This window comes from Schistocerca serialis, chromosome 3, assembly GCF_023864345.2.
Source record: "Schistocerca serialis cubense isolate TAMUIC-IGC-003099 chromosome 3, iqSchSeri2.2, whole genome shotgun sequence".
Classification (NCBI taxonomy): domain Eukaryota; kingdom Metazoa; phylum Arthropoda; class Insecta; order Orthoptera; family Acrididae; genus Schistocerca; species Schistocerca serialis.
The window spans coordinates 125,474,746-125,500,851 of NC_064640.1; the positions used below are offsets into that span (position 1 = coordinate 125,474,746).

Below are 26,106 nucleotides of genomic sequence, written 5' to 3' on the forward strand. Positions count from 1 at the left end.
AGGTGTGGTTCGCGTCCCCGTCGGAGCATATGGGAAAAGACTTAACTCAGTTCCAACAACGAGCGGAGCGGATCTAGCAGGGAGCTCCTCAAGGTTCCGTAATTGCTTCCCTTCCACGTGATATCAGCGGTGTACTGGACCGGCTGCGGTTATTACCGTTGGGATCATTACCGCAGTTGTCCTCGGCGCGTGGCTGTGACGGCGGCGTAAACTGCTGGCGGCAGATAAGGTGTGCAGGACATAGCAGCGGCAGTCGGTGTCAAGCAGGAGCATGTGGCCGCTGGTGCTGTGGCTGGCGCTCGCCCAGGCACCGCCGTTGAGAGCACACGTCGCAGACCCGCTGCTTTGCGCCACCACCGTGAGTACACCACACACACAGCGCTAAGCATGTCGCTGTATTAAAGCTACTAGTTTCAGTCAAACAATAGACGATCTACTTCTACATCTACAGGGTGTTACAAAAAGGTACGGCCAAACTTTCAGGAAACATTCCTCACACACAAAGAAAGAAAATATGTTATGTGGACATGTGTCCGGAAACGCTTACTTTCCATGTTAGACCTCATTTTATTACTTGTCTTCAAATCACATTAATCATGGAATGGAAACACACAGCAACAGAACGTACCAGCGTAATGAAAGTCAAGAGGGTTGAGGTCAGGAGAGCGTGGAGGCCATGGAATTGGTCCGCCTCTACCAATCCATCGGTCACCGAATCTGTTGTTGAGAAGCGTACGAACACTTCGACTGAAATGTGCAGGAGCTCCATCGTGCATGAACCACATGTTGTGTCGTACTTGTAAAGGCACATGTTCTAGCAGCACAGGTAGAGCATCCCTATGAAATCATGATAATGTGCTCCATTTAGCGTAGGTGGAAGAACATGGGGCCCAATCGAGACATCACCAACATTGCCTGTCCAAACGTTCACAGAAAATCTGTGTTGATGACGTGATTGCACAATTGCGTGCGGATTCTCGTCAGCCAACACATGTTGATTTTGAAACTTTACAATTTGATCACGTTGGAATGAAGCCTCATCCGTAAAGAGAACATTTGCACTGAAATGAGGTTTGACACATTGTTGGATGAACCATTCGCAGAAGTGTACCCGTGGAGGCCAATCAGCTGCTGATAGTGCCTGCACACGCTGTACATGGTACGGAAACAACTGGTTCTCCCGTAGCACTCTCCATACAGTGACGTGGTCAACGTTACCTTGTACAGCAGCAACTTCTCTGACGCTGACATTAGGGTTATCGTCAACTGCACGAAGAATTGCCTCGTCCATTGCAGGTGTCCTCGTCGTTGTAGGTCTTCCCCAGTCGCGAGTCATAGGCTGGAATGTCCCGTGCTCCCTAAGACGCCGATCAATTGCTTCGAACGTCTTCCTGTCGGGACACCTTCGTTCTGGAAATCTGTCTCGATACAAACGTACCGCGCCACGGCTATTGCCCCGTGCTAATCCATACATCAAATTGGCATCTGCCAACCCCGCATTTGTAAACATTGCACTGACTGCAAAACTACGTTCGTGATGAACACTAACCTGTTGATGCTACGTACTGATGTGCTAGATGCTAGTACTGTAGAGCAATGAGTCGCATGTCATCACAAGCACTGAAGTCAACATTACCTTCCTTCAGTTGGGCCAACTGGCGGTGAATCGAGGAAGTACAGTACATACTGACGAAACTAAAATGAGTTCTAACATGGAAATTAAGCGTTTCCGGACACATGTCCACATAACATCTTTTCTTTATTTGTGTGTGAGGAATGTTTCCTGAAAGTTTGGCCGTACCTTTTTGTAACACCCTGCATATCTATACCCAACAAGCCGCCTTATGGAGTGTGGCGGTGTATCCCGTACAACTGTCACTTCTCTAATTTTACTTTTGCGGTCTTTTCACGAGATAAGCGTATGAGGCGCAATACGAGGATGTGCTGAAAGTAACGCCAACGGATTTTTTATGTGAAAACTCTTAATGCTATTTAAATAAAACAAACTTCATTAATATTCCTTGAGACAGAGAAGTTGCTGTCCGTGCATCAGCACGGCTTTAGAAATCATCGCTCCTGCGAAACGCAACTCGCCCTTTTTCACATGATATCTTGCGAACCATGGACGAAGGGCATCTACATCTACATCTACATCTACATGATTACTCTGCAATTCACATTTAAGTGCTTGGCAGAGGGTTCATCGAACCACAATCATACTATCTCCCTACCATTCCACTCCCGAACAGCGCGCGGGAAAAACGAACACCTAAACCTTTCTGTTCGAGCTCTGATTTCTCTTATTTTATTTTGATGATCATTCCTACCTATGTAGGTTAGGCTCAACAAAATATTTTCGCATTCGGAAGAGAAAGTTGGTGACTGAAATTTCGTAAATAGATCTCGCCGCGACCGAAAACGTCTTTGCTTTAATGACGTCCATCCCAACTCGCGTATCATATCTGCCACACTCTCCCCTATTACGTGATAATACAAAACGAGCTGCCCTTTTTTGCATCCTTTCGATGTCCTCCGTCAATCCCACCTGGTAAGGATCCCACACCGCGCAGCAATATTCTAACAGAGGACGAACGAGTGTAGTGTAAGCTGTCTCTTTAGTGGACTTGTTGCATCTTCTAAGTGTCCTGCCAATGAAACGCAACCTTTGGCTCGCCTTTCCCACAATATTATCTATGTGGTCTTTCCAACCGAAGTTGTTCGTAATTTTTACACCCAGGTACTTAGTTGAATTGACAGCCTTGAGAATTGTACTATTTATCGAGTAATCGAATTCCAACGGATTTCTTTTAGAACTCATGTGGATCACCTCACATCTTTCGTTATTTAGCGTCAACTGCTACCTGTCACACCATACAGCAATCTTTTCTAAATCGCTTTGCAACTGATACTGGTCTTCGGATGACCTTACTAGACGGTAAATTACAGCATCATCTGCGAACAACCTAAGACAACTTCTCAGATTGTCACCCAGGTCATTTATATAGATCAGGAACAGCAGAGGTCCCAGGACGCTTCCCTGGGGAACACCTGATATCACTTCAGTTTTACTCGATGATTTGCCGTCTATTACTACGTACTGCGACGTTCCTGACAGGAAATCACGAATCCAGTTGCACAAATGAGACGATATCCCATAGGCCCGCAGCTTGATTAGAAGTCGCTTGTGAGGAACGGTGTCAAAAGCTTTCCGGAAATCTAGAAATACGGAATCAACTTGAGATTCCCTGTCGATAGCGGCCATTACTTCGTGCGAATAAAGAGCTAGCTGCGTTGCACAAGAACGATGTTTTCTGAAACCATGCCGATTACGTATCAATAGATCGTTGCCTTCGAGGTGATTCATAATGTTTGAATACAGTATATGCTCCAAATCCCTACTGCAAACCGACGTCAATGATATAGGTCTGTAGTCCGATGGATTACTCCTACTACCCTTCTTCAACACTGGTGCGACCTGCGCAATTTTCCAATCTGCAGGTACAGATCTATCGGTGAGCGAGCGGTTGTGTATGATTGCTAAGTAGGGAGCTATTGTATCAGCGTAATCTGAAAGGAACCTAATCGGTACACAATCTGGACCTGAAGACTCGCCCGTATCAAGCGATTTGAGTTGCTTCGCAACCCCTAAGGTATCTACTTCTAAGAAACTCATGCTAGCAGCTGTTCGTGTTTCAGATTCTGGAATATTCCAATCGTCTTCTCTGGTGACGGAATTTCGGAAAACTGCATTCCATAACTCCGCTTTAGCGGCACAGTCGTCGGTAACAGTACCATCGGCACTGCGCAGCGAAGTTATGGCATCAGACGGATGCCATATTCTTTGACTTCCGGAAAGCGTTTGACTCGGTGCCCCACTGCAGACTCCTAACTAAGGTACGAGCATATGGGATTGGTTCCAAAGTATGTGAGTGGCTAGAAGACTTCTTAAGTAATAGAACCCAGTACGTTGTCCTCGATGGTGAGCGGTCATCGGAGGTGAGGGTACCATCTGGAGTGCCCCAGGGAAGTGTGGTAGGTCCGCTGTTGTTTTCTATCTACATAAATGATCTTTTGGATAGGGTGGATAGCAATGTGCGGCTGTTTGCTGATGATGCTGTGGCGTACAGGAAGGTGTCGTCGTTGAGTGACTGTAGGAGGATACAAGATGACTTGGACAGGATTTGTGATTGGTGTAAAGAATGGCAGCTAACTCTAAATATAGATAAATGTAAATTAATGCAGATGAATAGAAAAAAGAATCCTCTAATGTTTGAAGACTCCTTTAGTAGTGTAGCGCTTGACACAGTCACGTCGATTAAATATTTGGGCGTAACAGTGCAAAGAGTTATGAAGTGGGACAAGCATGTAATGGCAGTTGTGGGGAAGGCGGATAGTCGTCTTCGGTTCATTGGTAGAATTTTGGGAAGATGTGGTTCATCTGTAAAGGAGACCGCTTATAAAACACTAATACGACCTATTCTTGAGTACTGCTCGAGCGTTTGGGATCCCTATCAGGTCGGATTGAGGGAGGACGTAGAAGCAATTCAGAGGCGGGCTGCTAGATTTGTTACTGGTAGGTTTGATCATCACGCAAGTGTTACGGAAATGCTTCCGGAACTCGGGTGGGAGTCTCTGGAGGAAAGGAGGCGTTCTTTTCGTGAATCGCTACTGAGGAAATTTAGAGAGCCAGCATTTGAGGCTGACTGCAGTACAATTTTACTGCCGCCAACTTACATTTCGCAGAAAGATCACAAAGATAAGAGAGTTTAGGGCTCGTACAGAGGCATATAGGCAGTCATTTTTCTCTCGTTCTGTTTGGGAGTGGTACGGGGAGAGAAGATGCTAGTTGTGGTACGAGGTACCCTCCGCCACGCACCGTATGGTGGATTGCATGTAGACGTAAATGTATTCTACATCTTCATTCGTCATGTCTACATTTTTATTTCTTAACATATCTACCATGACGACGAACGCATTTCTCCCAACGCGAAACCAGTTTGTTGATACTGTCACTGTAGAATGTTTGACTTTGTTGACGGAGCCACATCCTCGCCTCGGCTTGGACCACTTCATCACTATCAAAGCGAAGTCCTCCAAGGTGTTCATTAAATTTTGGCAACAGATGGCAATGAGATGGAGCCAAGCTGGGAGTGTATGGAGTATGATCTATGACAGTGAATCCAAGGCATCGGATTGTTGCAGATGTCGCAGCGCTCGTGTGAGGCCCGACATTATCATGCTGAATGAGAGGAGGCTCCATCTGTGGATTAGCTCTTCGAATTAGTGTTTTAATTTTTCTGAGGACCTCGCAGAACCGTACACAACACCTTGAACATTCCAGAACACTCCGAGCATAGCTTTGCATGCTGATAGTATGGTCTTGAACTTTTTTGACGTTTGGGGATTTCAATTGGAGGCATGTTTTCTGCAGTTAGAAATTCATTACATCATACTGTTTCTCAAGCACCGGCATACACTGAAGAGCCAAAGAAACAAGTAATATCATGTAGGGCCCCGCGAGCTCGCAGAAGTGCCGCAACACGACGTGGTATGGAGTCGACGAAGGTCTGAAGTAGTACTGGAGGGAATTGACACCATGAATCCTGCAGGGCTGTCCATAAATTCGCAAGAGTACGAGGGAGTGGAGATCTCTTCTGATCAGCTCGTTGCAAGGCATGCCAGATACGCTCAATAATGGTCATGTTTGGGAAGTTTGGTGGCCAGTGGAAGTGTTTAAACTCATAAGAGTTTCCTGGAGCCATTCTGTAGCAGGACGTGTGGCGCGACGCATTTTCCTGCTGCAATTGCCCAAATCCGTCGGAATGGATGCAGGTGATCAGAAAGGAAGCTTAAGTACGTATCACGTGTCAGAGTCTTATCTAGACGTATCAGGGGTCCCATAACACTCCAACTGCACACGCCCCACACCATTACAGAGCCTCCACCAGATTGAACAGCCCCCTGTTTACATGCAGGGTCCATGCATTCATGAGGTTGTCTCCATACCCGTACACGTCCATACGCTCGATACACTTTGAAATGAGACTTGTCCGACCAGACAACATGTTTCCAGTCATCAACAGTCCAATGTCGGTGTTGACGGGCCCAGTTGACGCGTAAAGCTTTGTGTCGTGCAGTCATCAAGGGTACAGGAGTGGGCCTTTGGCTCCGAAAGCCTATATCGACGATGTTTCGTTGAATGGTTCGCACGCTGACACTTGTTGATGGCCCAGCACTGGAGTCTGCAGCAATTTGCGGGAGGGTTGCACTTCAGTCACGTTGAAAGATTCTCTTCAGACGTCGTTGGTCCCGTTCTTGCAGGATCTTTTCCGGCCATAGCGATGTCGGAGACTTTATGTTTTATGGGATTATTTATATTCGCGGTACACTCGTGAAATGGTCGTACGGGAAAATCACCACTTCATCTTTACCTCGGAGATGGTGTGTCCCATAGCTCGTGCGCCGACTATAACACCACGTTCAAACTCACGTAAATCTTGATAATCTGCCATTGCAGCAGCAGTATCCGATCTAACAAGTGCGCCAGACACTTGTTGTCTTATGTAGTCGTTGCCGACCGCAGCGCCGTATTCTGCCTGTTTACATATATTTGTATTTGAATACACATGCCTTTACCAGTTTCTTTGGCGCTTCAGCGTACTTACGTTACACACCACCATTTTACTTGCTACAGGTTGGAGCTCCCTAGCAGCAGAGGGTTGCAACTTGCGTGAGTGAAGCGAGAAAGGCGACCGAGTAATGTGCATGACATGTAATATCTCAACCGATGTTGAGAATAGAAAAAAAAATTCGGAGGCATTACTTTTCAGCACGCCCTCGCTCGTATATCGGCTGACTCTTCTAAGAAGGTACGCCTTCGGAATTTTAACAGTAGGTTACGCTGGGTACGATTGTGACGGGATACGGTTGTGTCAGAGCTGTTATTGCCGAAACTGTCGGAGGAGCGTACGAGGACAAAAACGCGCGGCTTGCCTGTCGGAACGTGTTGCACAGTACTACCCTGCCTCGCGCAGTTACCGAATGCAAGGACCCATGCTGTATTTTGGAGACCAAATGAAAGTTTTCGTAATAGGATTACCTCGTTAATTGTGTTTTTATTTCTACAGATAGAAAATTGAGTGTTTTTCCTCTCTATGTCTTACAAGGGGAGGCCACGACGCTGGAGTCACAGATTTACTTCAAACTTCGCTCACTTTTAGTAGGTCATTAAAACAACATAATGTGCAAGTAGTACGGTACACTACTCTGGCAGTTCCGAGAAAATAGCAATAGAAGTTTTAAGCATCAGTTATGTGCCTTATGTATCTGTGCATAGGTGCTGGACGTTAAGAGTTCCTGGTAGTCAAGTGATTAGCGTTCGAGCGTCGTAAGACGAACATGATGAGATGAATGTTCTACTATCACTCAAATGTGTTTATTAACTTGTTTCATTTTTCCATCACGAGTCATATTATCTAATTTATATGACATTTCAGAGATAATATAGTAAAAAAACCACGTGTATTTGCATGAAGTTTCAGTTTATACTTTCCAAAACTGTGTGACAAATACCATCCTACAACGTGTGTTTTCAGCAGCACATGCGAAGAGTAATTGTACTTGTGGTCTCGCACATAGTGACTTACTGTATTACAAATTGTGATAACGTCATTCGCATCATTAGTTATCGATATTTGACTTGGGCTTTCCAAGCCTGTCTCTCGTCCTCGGAAATTTAATTACAAATAATAAATAGTGAAATAGCATATGAAATTCACTACAAAGTCACGAAAATACAAGTGTTTTTTTATTATATTACCTCTCAATGTCATATAAATTAAACAATGTAACCGGCGTTGAAAGAAATATGTAGATTGAAAAATGATTATGGCTGGGGATTAGACCAGTCGCATTTTGCACGACCCAATTGCAAAGTGCGAACGCTAAGCGTTTTTTTTTTTTTTTTTTTTTTCCTGATTGCCCTTCACGGGCAAGTGCTCTACCGACTTTTTTTAAAATATAAGATAATCTACAGGTATCACAAGAAAAAAACTTAATTCATGTCTAACAAACATGAGGAAATCAAAGAATTGCACACAATTATTGGGTGTACCTAAAGGGTCAAACACTTGAAATATTTGGGAGAAACAATAACGGATACTGGCATAGAAAAAGAAGCTGTCAGACTTCGAGCAGCTAAACTTAGGAGGGCACACATTAAAACACAGAAGCTGTACAACAAAAAATGTCTATCTCGAAATGCAAAGTTATTACACTACAATACCGTGACGAGAACAGAAGTTCAGTATGCAGCAGAAACACTCTCCTTCAAGAACAAAGAACTAATAGATGAGCTCTATAAGAAGGAAAGAGTAATTCTGAGGACGATTTTGGTGGAAACAAAAGAATTAGTGAAAATGGGTAAAGATGAGCAGTGAGAAGATGTGCCAATTTATTAAGCCAGTCACAACGGAAATGAGAAAGAGAAGGCTGATGTTCTTTGGTTATCTGGTGAGAATGGATGATGGCAGATTAACGAAGAAAATCTTCAATATAACTCAACAGAGGAAAACACCCAACTCTTGGTTGTAAGGAATAAAGAAATACCTCGGTGAACTTGGACTTAACAGAAATAGACGCAGTGAATAGGGACAAGTACAGAAAGGCAATTACTGAAATCGAGGTTTTTCAGGAGGCTCCAAAACGGACGACCAACAGGAAACTAACAGCTGAAGATCTGGCAAAAATGGCAGCAGGCAGAAGAGTAGCCCGAGAGAAGAGAAAGAAAAAAGTGACCATGAAATGGAATTTGTAGCGCAGCCTTTAGTTGGCCAATTCGTGTAAATAAATAAATAAAATAACCTTCGCTGCATGGAAACAATTGCAGCCCAGTGACGACTTCACGTTTCTCTTCTCGAAGGAATGGATTCCACTGAGTACACAGTCATGTCCTGATTGTCCCGTGCGTTGTTTTCCAGATTTAGTTTATTATTTCGGCTTCTCGTAACTTGGAGCGCGCCACTCTATCGACAGTGCACATTTAAAGTTGCATCGTCGTTGCTCCAGATAAAGACGAAAGTAGTCTCCTGTCTTTCTTTTTTTAAGGATATAACTCAAAGAGAAATGGTTGTTTCGAGCATGCCTGTAGCCTAAGAGCTAAATGTGCCTCCATATTTCTCCAAAACACAAAACATTATTCTAAAGGCACTAACCGTGCGCCGAGCTCTCATAAATAAACAAACAAACTTTCTGAAAATTTAAACATAGCCGTTATGTGAATATAAAGAACCTTGAGGATACACATCTTCCATTGGGAATAAGAATGATTTCGTTAAATCAAATTCCTTCTGCAGTGCGAGAAGGCAGTAAGACACGACTACATACGTAGACGGCGCTCTTTGCTTTGTCACGCTGTATTCAAAACTGCCGGCAAAATAGCCACCCATCTGGGTCTTCCATTTTCTTTGCTGGGAAATTTTCGCGTGCTCTTGCAACAGGTCGTATTGAAATTCGACTAGAGATTTGCTATTCCTTGCCAAGCAGAACTCTACGAACTTACCCATGAGCCAATAGGTTGAAAGCCGTTTCCGATTTAGATAAGACCATCTTGTGGGAGCGAGCACGAGCAGTTCTTCCAGAGCTATATTGTCATCAGTAGTGCGGTTCATGATGGCCAGTTTCTGTCGTGTCCGTAGCCATACCACGTTGGCGCCACAAGTAAAACGGTGAAGTTCAGTATCAGTATTCTGACACTCCAAGCATTGGTCGGTATTTGGCAAGCCGATCTTAAAGAGACGCTCATTTGTGCTTGTGGTGTTGTATCAAGCGCAATACCACGTAGCTCTTACATGTGACGGTAAGGTTGTAACATGAATGTTTTGCCAAACTCGACTCCATCTACATCTACATTTATACTCCGCAAGCCACCCAACGGTGTGTGGCGGAGGGCACTTTACGTGCCACTGTCATTACCTCCCTTTCCTGTTCAAGTCGCGTATGGTTCGCAGGAAGAACGACTGCCGGAAAGCCTCCGTGCGGGCTCGAATCTCTCTAATTTTACGAGGGATATCCACAAAGTACATTACGTTTTGGAATTAAAAATAAATGAAGTATTGAAATTTTTTTTATTATATACAGATGAAAGCCACACTTAAATACTACTTTTCTACATAGTTGCCATTTAAATTAAGGCGCTTATCGTAGCGATGGACGAGCTTGGAAATTCCTTCGTCGTAAAATTCGGCCACCTGCGCCTTCAACCACGTGGTTAATCAGTAATCCGGTAGAAATAGGGTTTTTGTGGATTTCCTGGAAAGAGGCACTACAATAAACTCTCAAAGGTATTGTCAAACTCTGTACAACCTCAGAAGAGCAATACAAAACAAGCGCAGGGGAAAGTTGGGCTCAAAGATCTTGCTGATTCACGACAACGCCCGGGCCCACACGGCAAATGGCACTCGTGAAGTTCTCGAATCTTTTAAGTGGGAGTTGTTTCCTCACCCGCCGTACAGTCCCGACCTGGCACCGAGCGACTTCCATTTATTACCAGCAATGAAGAAGTGGTTGGCTATGCAGCGTTTTGATGACGACGCACAGCTTCAACAAGAGGTAACCACGTGGTTGAAGGCGCAGGCGGCCGAATTTTACGACGGAGGAATTTCCAAGCTCGTCCATCGCTACGATAAGTGCCTTAATTTAAATGGCAACTATGTAGAAAAGTAGTATTGAAGTGTGGCTTTCATCTGCATATAATAAAAAAAATTTCCAGTACTTTATTTATTTTTAATTCCAAAACGTAATGTACTTTGCGGATAGCCCTCGTACATTCGTGATCTCCTCTGGAGGAATAAGTTGGGGGAAGTAATATATTCGATACCTCATCCAGAAACGCAAGCTACACCGCGATGCAGAGCGCCTCTCTTGCAGAGTCTGTCACTTGAGTTTGCTGAACTCCGTCAGCAGTGGTGGATGTGGAGAGAGAGATGCCAGAGTTTTGAGCGGACGATCTGGACGTGTGTCCGTCAGAAAAAGGAAATTTGCTTAATTGGATGTCACACAATTACATACAGGGTGAGTCACGTAAGACGTAACACCCCCTTTATTCCGGAGGCGATTGCACGTATCGGCATCCGGTTTTCGGCGAATCATAGCGGACTATGGGGCACATACGTTGGTACATGCACAATAATCACAACGTTTATATTGACCGAGATAATGAGGCAAGTACATGTTTTATAAATGGGACGCTATACTTTTTTTACCATCATTCGAACGCTCTGGAAAAGACGCGTATAGTGATGTAACGCATATTACGACTTTTGAACGCTATTAGCCGGCCGCTGGTGGCCGAGCGGCTCTAGGCGCTTCAGTCTGGAACCGCGCGACCACTACGGTCGCAGGTTCGAATCCTTGTCCTTAGGTTAGTTAGGTTTAAGTAGTTCTAAGTTCTAGGGGACTAATGACCTGAGATGATAAGCCCCATAGTGCTCAGAGCCATTTGAACCATTTGAACGCTATTAAGGTAAATACATTGTTTGTTCTCTATCAGAATCTTTCATTTGCTAACTATGCCTATCAGTAGTTAGAATCTTTTATTTAGCTGGCAGTATTGGCGCTCACTGTATTACAGCAGTTCCAGTAACGAAGATTTTTGTGAGGTAAGTGATTCATGAAAGGTATAGGTTATTGTTAGTCACGGCCATTGTTTTGTAGGGATTATTGAAAGTCAGATTGCGTTTCGCTAAAAAAATTATTGTGTGTCAGTTTAGTGATGATCAGAATAAGTAAAGAGAGAAATGTCTGAGTACGTTCAGTTTTGCTCAGCTGTTTGAAAATCAAATAACGTTAGAGGTTTACTAGCACACTCATTTATAATTTTTCTAAGGGGACGTTTCAGTACACCTTAGGAAGTATAGCGAGATTTATCAGCGTGATTTTTTGCATCATATCTAGAGAACGGGTGGAATTCTCTCGTAATACCGCTCGGAGACAGTTGAGCTTCATTTTCCAATTCCACGCCGCTGTCTTGACAGGACATTTGCTAAACCGTATTCCCAGAAGTTTGATGGTATCCGCTTCTTTAACTGGTCCTGTTGCAACGAATCATATCCCTCTGCCTAACTGTAAAATGCTAGATTTACTTACATTACTTTTAGCTCCAGAACACGAACTATACGTCTTAATGCAGTCATGGACTGTGCGGCTGGTCCCGGCTGAGGTTCGAGTCCTCCCTCGGGCATGGGTGTGTGTGTTTGTCCTTAGGATAATTTAGGTTAAGTAGTGTGTAAGCTTAGGGACTGATGACCTTAGCCGTTAAGTCCCATAAGATTTCACACACATTTGAACGTATACGTCTGAATCACGTCCTGTATCTTCATAACATCGTTCGGATCAGTCAGATACACGGCCAGGTCATCAGCGTAACATCTGCAGACATATTTGTTGCCTCCACTTTCAATTCCAGGGAGCTTGACAAGTAATGATCGTAGAATAGGCTCGATTGATATCGAGAACAGCAGCACGGAGAGGGGGCAGCCTTGTCGTATCGACGCTAGGATGGAAATTCTCGCTGCGCATTGTCCATTGACAAGAATTCTTGAAGTTGCATGAGTGTATAATCCCCTGATGATATCGACGAAAGAAGGGTTAACTACCATTTTCGACACGACACGTAGCAGGTAGTTGTGACGGTCCCTATCAAATGCTTTGTCCATGTCTGACGACATGATGTCCACTCTGCAGTTGGACGCCGAGGCGACAGCCGCCGCGTCCCAGTATTCTTCCAGCGCTTGCTGTATTGTCCTCCTTAGAACGGCACACGACTGATATTGACCGATGAGGCGACCTGCAATGGTGTTCAATCGACGAAGCAATACTCTAGCAACTATCTTGTAGTCAGCGTTTAGGAGCGATATAGGACGCATGGTTTTCAAATCATTAGTACATCCACTTTTAGGAACCAACACTATAAGCCCTTCTAGAAACTAAGAGGGAATAGTGGCAGACGTAGGTATTTCGTCCAGCACTCCAGTCAGCGTACTACCGATTAAATTCCAGTATTGTAGGTAAAACTCTACAGGTAACCCATCGGGTCCAGGAGATTTGTTTTTCGGGCTTCCTTTCAACGCCGCGTACAGTTCTTCTGTAGTGATAGTAGATTCCAGTTCTGCGTTTTCAGCATCCGTCGCAGTCGGGTCAACGTAATTTAAAAAGGCCTCACAGTTGTCGTTGTCGACAATGTCGCCTTCAGCATACAGTCTCGTGAAATAATCATGGGCAAACTTTTTGATATCCTGTTGGTGGGTAAGTTGGATTCCATCATCATTTCGGAGAGAACTTATGTGCAGCCAGCATACTCTTTAGAATTCGGCCAGAAGGTGGAAAAGCGCAGTTTTTTCATTCTCAATGCCGCTGTTGTGTCTCGATCTTATTTTAACTCCCTCTATTTCCTGTCGTTTCATAGCGGTTATGTTGGCCTTGATCCGTTTTATTCTCATGGTGTGACGTGATACATTGGCGGTATATGCGTACAATTCCCTTAGGTACTGGAAGTAGAATTCCACTGTGTGTCTTTCCCAATGTTTGTTTTCAAAAGCGTAGCGTTTGAGTAAAGTTCGTATTTTAGGTTTTGCATGAGTTACCCACCATTCCACTTTAGTTCTGCAGCGCCGTATTTTCCTTAAGCACATTTCCCAACCTCGCTTTAACTCATGCTCAAGCCCAGTGTCCATCAGGTGTGAGATATTGAATTTCCAGACACTTCTACTCCGAAATGTCCTTTGCCTGGTGATGCTAATCGTAGCCACAACTGCCAAATGGTCAGACAATCTGACTGGATGAGTTTCGACGGTGAGAACACTATTTCTTAGGCGACAAGAGGCGTAGATGTGGTCTCTGCTACTCATGGAATGGCTAGTGACATAAGTGAGCCCTGGGTTCGTTCTTGGCTGGCTGTGCCTGGTGTCTATGAGGTGCAATCTCCCAGTTACAGGCATACGTTAGGATTGTGCGTTTGGTCGGCGGCGGAAAGAACACAGTTAAAATTACCAGCAAGAATGGTGTTTTCGTCCGCGGGATTGATTAACTGAACTGTACTTTCGTGAAAGAAGGTAGACCTATCCAGCCTGGCTTGCGAACCGGACGGAGCGTAAATATTAATAAGCTGAGCTGTCTGTTTCGACAGAAATTCCTCTTCCACTCACTAACTTTTTATCACCTCTAGGTATAATCCCGTCCTTGAATAACGTGTTAGTGCCGCTTTCAGGTCCTCTATTGAGGATAGCATTGTATCCTGCGATATTCTCCGCTCTGTCTGTACACACTTCTTGCAACATGACTACGTCTATATCGACAGCATATATAAAATCACGCAGGCATTCAATTTTTGTCAAACTAGTGACTCTGTTAACGTTAACTATAGCTATAGTATACGACTGTAAATCAGTGCTACTACACATTTCTATCAGGCTTCGATTCACAGCTGTCTACTAATAGAAGTTGCCAGCCGGTGTGGGCGAGCGGTTCTAGACGCTTCAGTCTGGAACCGCGCGACCGTTACGGTCGCAGGTTCGAATCCTGCCTCGGGCATGGATGTGTGTGATGTCCTTAGGTTAGTTAGGTTTACGTAGTTCTAAGTTCTAGGGGATGATGACCTCAGATGTTAAGTCTCATAGTGCTCAGAGCCATTTGAACCATTTTTGTTAATAGAAGTTGTCTGCCATGTCTGTATCAATCCCGCCGAGCTGCAACGGGTCGCGTCCGCCATCGTGTGTTGCCGGCAGATTACAATCCTCCGTATCCTCGTGCCAAGTTGAGTTGTCCCGTGCTGTTGCAAACACGTCCTTGTTATTAGGAGCGAGGTTGTCAGTAATGCTATCGCTATGTTCTGTGCCAAAAATCGCGGATTACATGCTTTGCAGTTTGTTACGACTCGTTTCTCCAGAGACAGTAGATTCAGCGTCTGCTGCTTGCGATGGGGGGTCTCGTGTTGGACGGAGTTCCTCTCCTTCGTTTCTTCGTGCCTTGTCTGCAAGTGCCGGCCGCTGTGGCCAGCGGTTCTACGCGTTTCAGTCCAGAATCGCACTGCTGCTATGGTCGCAAGTTCAAATCCTGCCTCGTGCATGGATGTGTGTGTTGTCCTTAGAGTAGTTAGGTTTAAGTAGTTCTAAGTCTAAGGGCCTCCACCGATGAACCATGGACCTTGCCGTTGGTGGGGAGGCTTGCGTGCCTCAGCGATACAGATGGCCGTACTGTAGGTGCAACCACAACGGAGGGGTAGCTGTTGAGAGGCCAGACAAACGTGTGGTTCCTGAAGAGGGGCAGCAGCCTTTTCAGTAGTTGCAGGGGCAACAGTCTGGATGATTGACTGATCTGGCCTTGTAACACTAACCAAAACGGCCTTGCTGCGATGGTTCTGCGAACGGCTGAAAGCAAAGGGAAACTACAGCCGTAATTTTTCCCGAGGGCATGCAGGTTTACTGTATGATTAAATGATGATTGCGTCCTCTTGGGTAAAATATTCCGGAGGTAAAATAGTCCCCCATTTGGATCTCCGGGCGGGGACTACTCAAGAGGACGTTATCAGGAGAAAGAAAACTGGCGTTCTACGGATCGGAGCGTGGAATGTCAGATCCCTTAATCGGGCAGGTAGGTTAGAAAATTTAAAAAGGGAAATTGATAGGTTAAAGTTGGGTATAGTGGGAATTAGTGAAGTTCGGTGTCAGGAGGAACAAGACTTTTGGTCAGGTGAATACAGGGTTATAAATACAAAATCAAATAGGGGTAATGCAGGGGTAGGTTTAGTAATGAATAAAAAATAGGAGTGCTGGTAAGCTACTACAAACAGCATAGTGAACGCATTATTGTCGCCAAGATAGACACGAAGCCCACGCCTACTACAGTAGTAGAAGTTTATATGCCAACTAGCTCTGCAGATGACGAAGAAATTAAAGAAATGTATGATGAGATAAAAGAAATTGTTCAGATAGTGAAGGGAGACGAAAATTTAATAGTCATGGGTGACTGGAATTCGATAGTAGGAAAAGGAAGAGAAGGAAACGTAGTAGGTGAATATGGATTGGGGGGAAGAAATGAAAGAGGAAACCGCCTGGTAGAATTTTGCACAGAGCATAACTTAATCATAGCTAACACTTGGTTCAAGAATCATGAAAGAAGGTTGTATACATGGAAGAAGCCTGGAGATACTGACAGGTTTCAGATAGTTTATATAATGGTAAGACAGAGATTCAAGAACCAGGTTTTAAATAGTAAGGCATTTCCAGGGGCAGATGTGGACTGTGACCACAATCTATTGGTTATGAACTGTAGATTAAAACTGAAGAAACTGCAAAAAGGTGGGAATTTAAGGAGATGGGACATGGATAAACTGAAAAAACCAGAGGTTGTACAGAGTTACAGGGAGAGTAGAAGGGAAAAATTGTCAGGAATGAGGGAAAGAAATACAGTAGAAGAAGCATGGGTAGCTTTGAGGGATGAAGTAGTGAAGGCAGCAGAGGATCAAGTAGGTAAAAAGACGAGGGCTAGTAGAAATCCTTGGGTAACAGAAGAAATATTGAATTTAATTGATGAAAGGAGAAAATATAAAAATGCAATAAATGAAGCAGGCAAAAAGGAATACAAACGTCTCAAAAATGAGATCGACAGGAAGTGCCAAAATGCCTAAGCAGGGGTGGCTAGAGGACAAATGTAAAGATGTAGAGGCTTATCTCACTAGGGGGTAAGATAGATACTGCCTACAGGAAAATGAAAGAGGCCTTTGGAGAAAAGAGAGCCACTTGTATGAATATCAAGAGCTCAGATGGAAACCCAGGTCTAAGCAAAGAAGGGAAAGCAGAAAGGTGGAAGGAGTATATAGAGGGTCTATACAAGGGCAATGTACTTGAGGATAATATTATGGAAATGGAAGAGGACGTAGATGAAGATGAAATGGGAGATACGATACTGCGTGAAGAGTTTGACAGAGCAATGAAAGACCTGAAACAAGACCCCGGGAGTAGACAACATTCCATTAGAACTACTGACAGCCTTGGGAGAGCCAGTCCTGACAAAATTCTACCATCGGGTCAGCAAGATGTATGAGACAGGCGAAATACCGTCATACGTCAAGAACAATATAATAATTCCAATCGCAAAGAAAGCAGGTGTTGACAGATGTGAAAATTACCGAACTATCAGTTTAAGTAGTCACAGCTGCAAAATACTAACGCGAATTCTTTACAGACGAATGGAAAAACTGGTGGAAGCCGACCTCGGGGAAGATCAGTTTGGATTCCGTAGAAATATTGGAACACGTGAGGCAATACTGACCTTACCACTCACCTTAGAAGAAAGATTAAGGAAAGGCAAACCCACGTTCCTAGCATTTGTAGACTTGGAGAAAGTTTTTGACAATGTTGACTGGAATACTCTCTTTCAAATTCTAAAGGTGGCAGGGGTAAAATACAGGGAGCGAGAGGCTATTTACAATTTGTACAGGAACCAGATGGCAGTTATAAGAGTCGAGGGACATGAAAGGGAAGCAGTGGTTGGGAACGGAGTGAGACAGGGTTTTAGCCTATCCCCGATGTCATTCAATCTGTATATTGAGCAATCAGTAAAGGAAACAAAAGAAAAATTCGGAGTAGGTATTAAAATCCATGGAGAAGAAATAAAAACTTTGAGGTTCGCCGATGACATTGTAATTCTGTCAGAGACAGCAAAGGACTTAGAAGAGCACTTGAACGGAATGGACAGTGTCTTGAAAGGAGGACATAAGATGAACATTAACAAAAGCAAAACGAGGATAATGGAATGTAGTCGAATTAAGTCGGGTGATGCTGAGGGAATTAGATTAGGAAATGAGACACTTAAAGTAGTAAAGGAGTTTTGCCGTTTGGGGAGCAAAGTAATTGATGATGGTCGAAGTAGAGAGGATATAAAATGTAGACTGGCAATGGCAAGGAAAGCGTTTCTGAAGAAGAGAAATTTGTTAACATCGAGTATAGATTTAAGTGTCAGGAAGTCGTTTCTGAAAGTAGTTGTATGGAGTGTAACCATATATGGAAGTGAAACGTGGACGATAAATAGTTTGGACAAGAAGAGAGTAGAAGCTTTCGAAATGTGGTGCTACAGAAGAATGCTGAAGATTAGATGGGTAGATCACATAACTAATGAGGAGGTATTGAACAGGATTGGGGAGGAGTTTGTGGCACAACTTGACTAGAAGAAGGGATCGGTTGGTAGGACATGTTCTGAGGCATCAAGGGATCACCAATTTAGTATTGGAGGGCAGCGTGGAGGGAAAAAATCGTAGAGGGAGACCAAGAGATGAATGCACTAAGCAGATTCAGAAGGATGTAGGTTGCAGTAGGTACTGGGAGATGAAGAAGCTTGCACAGGATAGAGTAGGATGGAGAGCTGCATCAAACCAGTTTCAGGATTGAAGACCACAACAACAACAACAACAAGGCTAGGGGACTGTTGACCTCAGATATTAAGTCCCATAGTGCTTAGAGCCATTTGAACCATGTTTTTTGGTCTTCAAGTCTTGCTGCCATCGCTTGGTTGTCAATACCGGCGTCCTCCTCCGATGCCCCTAGATGGTTGGCTTTGGTGGGTCTTTTCTCAAATTCGGTGCATTGGTAGGTTGGTTGTTCGTGTTTGCTGCGCCTTTCTGAATCATTATGGTGTTTGTGAGTTCCTCTGATTTTCCTCTTCCTCGATCTGACAGTACTGACTGTAGTTCGTGATTTCTTCGACATTTGTTGATGTTGTTCCAGGCTGTCCGATGGCGTGCCATGTAGTTTCAGTCGTACATGCTTTGCTTTTTCTCTCAAGGTGGGCGCAAGTTTTTCAGCTCCGTCGCGGACAATCCTGCGTTTTTTGTTTTCGTTTTCGTTGGGTGAGGTTGCTGATGGCTCGTCGTTTGTCATCTGTGCTTCAGTTTCATGTGAAGACTGCTTCTCGTTGTTCGGAGCTACGGTCGTGTCAATGTCTGCCTCGCTGCCTCGTTCAGTGTCAAAGGAATGATTTGTAACTGTATCTTCTAGAATTTCTTCTGCAGTGGTCGTTCTCGTTCGAGTGCACTCTTCGACGTGGCCCGTAGTGTTATCAATAACTGTCACTGATGTCGTAGCTGGGGTTCCACGAACTGCTGCGACGTACGTTATCGGTAGCTGTGACACGGTGGGTGGAACGGGTGCTTCCCCCGTCGGTAGTTGTGTCACTCGGCGCTGGAGACACTGAGCTCCCACGTGTTCAGATGGTTGAAATGGCTCTGAGCTCTACGGGACTTAACATCGGAGGTCATCAGTCCCCTAGAACTTAGAACTACAGAATCCTAACTAACCTAAGGACATCACACACATCCATGCCCGAGGCAGGATTCGAACCTGCGACCGTAGCGGTCGCGAGGTTCCAGACAGAAGCGCCTAGAACCGCTCGGCCACAGCGGCCGGCTCGCGTGCTTGTCATGTGGAGCCACATCCAGCGCACGTTCTAGGCTGCCCCTCATAAATAACAATAGCCCTATATTCACAGACGTTAACATAGGAGGGAAAATGCTGTATCAAGTCCATTTTAACCTGCCGCACACCATTTACGACCAGGAATTTATGTGCACTGGACCACTTCTCAGCAATGTTATTTAGAATGGTGCCATAGGGCTTTAACACTGAATTAATCTGCTCTGAGTTTATTTCAAATGGTAGTTCAAAAACTCTAATACTTCTGATTCCAAGTCCGGCGTGAGTAACTTTAACATTACGGACATTGCGGTCAGAATGTTTGAACTTTAAGTTGTTCCCATAATATTTCTACAATTTGGTCACATTTTTCGGGACTCTTTAACTTAAGATAGACGGTACTACTACTGATCGACAGATGCATTCCTATTATATCCTCACCTGTTAACTTAACTACTTCTTCCAGAAAGTCCTCTACTTCAAACGATTTAGGTCGTGCATAATTATTGTCAAACATAAGCTTAAAAAAAATGGTTCAAATGGCTCTGAGCATTATGGGACTTAACATCTGAGGGTATCAGTCCCCTATAACTTAGAACTACAGAATCCTAACTAACCTAAGGACATCACACACATCCATGCCCGAGGCAGGATTCGAACCTGCGACCGTAGCAGTCGCGCGGGTCCAGACTGACGCGCCTAGAACCGCTCGACCACAGCGGCCGGCTAAGCTTCAAAGTACGTTTCCTTACGGGTTCTGCCATTAGAAATCGAATCTGCTCTGCGCGAATAAGTTACGAACGCTCTACGGCGCTACACTCACCGACAACAACAGCGCACGACCGCTAGCAGCCGAGACGTAAACACGGCTCACTTTCGCGCGCCACAGCCGCCAAGGGCCGACTGCACTTCACCACTACGACTTCTTACAACTGGCGCCTTCGCTCAGGCACATCAGTTATATAAATGGTTCAGATGGCTCTAAGCCGGCTATATAAACAGTATTTTAGACACAAGCCTTCAATTACTTCAACAAGACGACTGTGATTGCTCCCATCACCACCAGATCTATACCAGGGGGATCGGTTCATAGTTAACAATACTAGTATTCAGTCTGAAACTGGCATCGATTCAACTGGTGTAGTCATGCCTTATACACACTCGCCCAAGGATGAGCAGCAGGAAAAGGTAGGATGCACATGCAGCCATCTGGGGAAACTTCAGCCAATGGGTAGATAGAAGTAGTGGATGCTGGCGAATAGTGTTAAAACCTCCCAAAATTGTAGGAATGTTCTTGGAAAACAAGATTCCTGGTACTACTTACGGCAGGCAGAACCGCTGCATGTAGTCATAATTGGATAATAAATTACAGTGGCAGGATACACAGTTTCGGGGACCAAAAGTTATAAAAAGATTCTCGGAAGCACACATGTGACAACCAGCATCCCTGTGTTGTTATAATTGAGTGATGATAAATCGTAGTGACAATTTGCTTAGTTTTGATGACCAGATGATTATAACATGTTCGAACTGAAAGCTTGTTTTCAGAACAGCGTCTGACAACTATCTGGATGACGATAAGGAAGGAGTCTACTATCTATTTCAAAGCATCTCGGGTGGAGGCCTGTAATATGGACACATTGTGTTGAGCATTAGGATAAGCGAATGTGTGAACGGAGTCGAGTGGTTATGATGATATGGATAATAAACGGTGCTTTGCTAACTCTTTTTGATCCCAGCAAGACCAAGATATGCGACTTGACACGTAAATAACTAACGAATGGAGAATCTAAAACAAGTTGCTTCTACCAAGTAATTGTTCATTCAATAGCTCGTGAGCCCCCTCGTGCATCAACACGAATAGTAAAGTGTGCATTAGAAAACCACTGTCTGTAGTGCCTCCGAAATGTGTGGTTAGATTTTTAAGTGTTGGCTACGTTATAGTTGGGGACCAACCAACGCATCTCCCTCATTAACCCTAAAAGAATTTCGGTCACGAGTTCAAATAAATGCAGGCAGGAATTTGCAGTGAAAATTATGTTCCTTACACACAGCGCTTAAAATATTTAACGAAACTGAATTTATTTCAAATAACGTGGCATTTATCACAACCAAATTCTTAGAAAAATTCCAATGCATTCGCGAGGCGACCTACAGCACACACATGTACAGTCTATCCCAGGTCTCAACTCTCACTGCTAGACGAATGCGAAAGAAAAACCTAGCGCAAAAGTGGCCGCCGCTGTTTAATCCCTCGTCTTGATGCGAGTCAGCTTCACACAATTCCCTCAGCATCATCTGACGTAATTCATTCACACTGCATTATCCGTATTTTACTTTTTTTTCATCTAATACCATCATTTCAAGACATTGCCCATTCTGTTCAGCTGACCTTGCAAGTTCTTTACCGTCTCTGAAGAGTGACAGGATCACCAAGAAACATTAAACTTTTTTTTCTGTACCTGAAATTTAATTCTCTTTCCAAATTACATCTTGGTTTCCTTTGCTGCTTGCTCGATGTACGGACGGAATTACACGGGAGACTGGCAACAAACCTGTCTCATTCCTGCTCGATCGCTACCTCCATTTCATGTCCTCCAGTTCTTAGATTTGCAGTTTGGTTTCTACACGTGTTGTAGATAACATTTCACTCAGTGTATTTTAACACTGCCAACTCTATAATTCCATCCAATGAATTCCAGTCAACATTGTCAAAAAAATTTCTCAATTTACAAATTCTGTAAATGTGGGGTTATTATTAAGGCATATCATCCATTCATGCATTCCTACATTTCTCTGAAACCCAAACTGATCGCCGGCAGGAGTAGCCGGGCAGTTCTAGGCGCTACAGTCTGGAACCTCGCGACCGCTACGGTCGCAGCTTCGAATCCTGCCTCGGGCATGAATGTGTGTGATGTCCTTAGGTTAGCTAGGTTTAAGTAGTTCTACGTTCTAGGGGACTTATGATTTCAGAAGTTAAGTCCCATAGTGCTCAGAGCCATTTGAACCATTTTTGAACCAAAACTGATCGTCTCCAAAGCCGGACTCTACCAGCGCATATGTTTAAGAGTTTTTACTCGTAAACGGGGAAAATACCAAATTTCGTGACATTTTAAAAACCACCGATTGCGTGATGTTCGTTGCATCATAATTTAAAAGAAATTCCCTTGCCCTTAACTGTTGCATATATATTAAACACTGATTGTTGTTGTTGTGGTCTTCAGTCCTGAGACTGGTTTGATGCAGCTCTCCTTGCTACTCTATCCCGTGCAAGCTTCTTCATCTCCCAGTACCTACTGCAGCTTACATCCTTCTGAATCTGCTTAGTGGATTCATCTCTTGGCCTTCCTCTACGATTTTTACCCTCCACGCTGCCCTCCCCTTGATGCCTCAGAACATGTCCTACCAACCGATCCCTTCTTCGAGTCAAGTTGTGCCACAAACTCCTATATTCCCCAATTCTATTCAATACCTCCTCATTAGTTATGTGATCTACCCATCTTATCTTCAGCATTCTTCTGTAGCACCACATTTCGAAAGCTTCTTGTCTAAACTATTTATCGTCCATGTTTCACTTCCATACATGGCTACACTCCATACAAATACTTTCAGAAACGACTTCCTGACACTTAAATCTATACTCGATGTTAACAAATTCCTCTTCTTCAGAAACGCTTTCCTTGCCATTGGCAGTCAACATTTTATATCCTCTCTACTTCGACCATCATCAGTTATTTTGCTCCCCAAATAGCAAAACTCCTTTACTACTTTAAGTGTCTCATTTCCTAATCTAATTCCCTCAGCATCACCCGACTTAATTCGACTACATTCCATTATCCTTGTTTTGCTTTTGCTGATGTTCATCTTATACCCTCCTTTCAGGACACTGTCCATTCCGTTCAACTGCTCTTCCAAGTCCTTTGCTGTCTCTGACAGAATTACAATGTCATCGGCGAACCTCAAAGTTTTTATTTCTTCTCCATAGATTTTAATACCTACTCCGAATTTTTCTTTTGTTTCCTTTACTGCTTGCTCAATATACAGAGTGAATAACATCGGGGAGAGGCTACAACCCTGTCTCACTCCCTTCCCAAGCACTGCTTCCCTTTCATGTCCCTCGACTCTTATAACTGCCATCTGGTTTCTGTGCAAATTGTAAATAGCCTTTCGCTCCCTGTATTTTACCCCTGCCACCTTTAGAATTTGAAAGAGAGTATTCCAGTCAACATTGTCAAAAGCTTTCTCTAAGTCTACAAACGCTAGAAACGTAGGTTTGCCTTTCCTTAATCTTTCTCCTAAGATAAGTCGTAGGGTCAGTATTACTTCACGTGTTCCAACATTTCTACGGAATCCAAACTGATCTTCCCCTAGGTCGGCTTCTACCAGTTTTTCCATTCGTCTGTAAAGAATTCGCGTTAGTATTTTGCAGCTGTGACTTATTAAACTGATAGTTCGGTAATTTTCACATCTGTCAACACCTGCTTTCTTTGGGATTGGAATTATTATATTCTTCTTGAAGTCTGAGGTAATTTCGCCTGTCTCATACATCTTGCTCACCAGATGGTAGAGTTTTGTCGGGACTGGCTCTCCCAAGGCCGTCAGTAGTTCTAATGGGATGTTTCTGCTCCCGGGGCCTTGTTTCGACTCAGGTCTTTCAGTGCTCTGTCAAACTCTTCACGCAGTATCATATCTCCCATTTCATCTTCATCTACATCTACATCTACACTGATAAGGAAACATTATTCCAAAGTGATTATACAATACAGCAACACAGGATTCAGAAAGCATTGTATTCTAGCGATGGATAAAATTTACATCGTTAGTAACTGACCAATATGAGGAGGAGAGGAGGTAAAGTTTCTAATGATTCCACATTGTAAAAGGGAACACTTTAATTATAGTTGAAAGAAGCTTTTACTGTAATATAGGTAAGTCGCTTTGGAGGTCGGAAGAAGGCAAAGCATACTACCTACTAAAGGACGTTGCCATCCTAACCACCCTCTGAGTTATGGTTAGCTTAACCTTTAATATGTTTGTACTGGACAGACCGTCTCGTATGTGGTTTGATTCCTGGAGGAAAGACGGTACTGGTTTAGTATGAATGGTGGAGAATTTTTCACTGGGCAGTGAGCGGAACAATATTTCGGCAGCGCAGCACTTGTCCCTGAGAGAGCCCCTGGGTTCTCCACCAGTCGTTCTCTCTGCCACCATAAAGGGGTGGGGAACCAGGCGCCTCAAATACCCTGCACGCTGCTGCGCCTTTTGCGCCAAAAGATGACCTGCGAATCACAGTTTCACAGTGAGTTCCATGTAAATAATTCCTGGAGATAGTATGACCGTTAATTCATAAGCAATTTGGCAATGGTAGCCACCATCTGGCAGATATACGCTATCTGACTCAAAGTATCCGGACAACTGCTAGTGGAGTTTAATAAGGGATGAGTCTACCCGTCGCATTTTTTGGTAACTTCAACTTAACAGAGACAACATTTAATGAGTTATCTTAATATATGTGGAGGAATGACAGATCATTCTTCCTCAACAATCAAAACCAGAGAATCTACTGATGTTGGATGCTTCTGCCAGGAGCAAAGTCTACCTTCCACGTCACCCCAATGGTGTTCCATTGGTTTCAGGTCGGGACTCTGGGTAGGCCAGTCCATTTCCGGGCTGTTATTGCCCATAAACCACCGCCTTATAGACGCTGCTTTATGTTAGGGTGCAGTGTCGTATTAATACAGTCAATTACAGTGTGCGAACTGTTCCTGTACTGTACACAGTACACACTGCTCTAAAATGCGTTCATATCCTGCCTCATTTTGAATTTTCTTTAGCGCAAAAGGGGGATCACACCCTCATCACAAAAACACCTCAATATAGCAACACCACCACCTCTGTACTACACATGATGGCAGGTAACGACCTCCAGGCATTCGCCTAACATAAACCCTTCCATCGGATTGCCATAGAGTATAGCCTGAGTCGTCACTCCAAATCATTTGTTTCCAGTCATCCAGTGTCGAGTGACGTCGCTCTTTACACTACCTCAGGCGTCGTTAGCATTGACTACAGAAATGTTTGGCTTATGAGGAGTTGCTTGGCATTCGGAAGAACGACGGTTCAAACCCGCGTCCAGCCATCCAGATTTAGGTTTTCCGTGATTTCCCTAAATCGCTCCAGGCAAATGTCATATGGTTCCTTTGACAGGGTGCGAGGTGCCGGGGCTAGCAGTGTATTTAACACTAAATTCTTCTAGAATCTACATATGTAAATGATGCTCTAACCCCCCCCCCCCCCCTATTCTAACTCCGACTTTTGCTGTTGCACAAGGATTAAAAAAAATACGCGAACTGACTCTAATCAACCCTGCCAGTGGAGTAGAAGAGAGTTTGGCACCTGCAATAATTTAATTTGATAAATAAGTTAAATAAACGAAGGTTTCATTAACATAGTGAGGAATGATAGGGTTGCTCTACCGATTAACGGAATGAAAGTTCTGTCCAAAATAACAATATGATATATTAAGACTAAACACATAATAATAAACAAAAACACATGAAACATTTACAATACATCAAATTGGCTCAAATTGGATACTTAAACAAACGCTGTGAATGTGAAGTTGTCCCTAAACTAGATTGTGAGG

At 44.0% G+C, this 26,106-nt stretch overlaps 1 protein-coding gene across 1 annotated transcript in view; it reads left to right on the forward strand.

The window, feature by feature from the left end:
- The first annotated feature begins 258 nt into the window (after positions 1-258).
- The window catches only part of LOC126471548 (lipase 1-like), a 273,437-nt gene continuing 247,589 nt past the window's right edge, over positions 259-26,106 (forward strand). Inside the window, exon 1 of the mRNA XM_050099775.1 lies at positions 259-358. Within this exon, the coding sequence (XP_049955732.1) occupies positions 272-358 (87 nt within the window). The 5' untranslated portion in view covers positions 259-271. The remainder of the gene's footprint in view (positions 359-26,106) is intronic.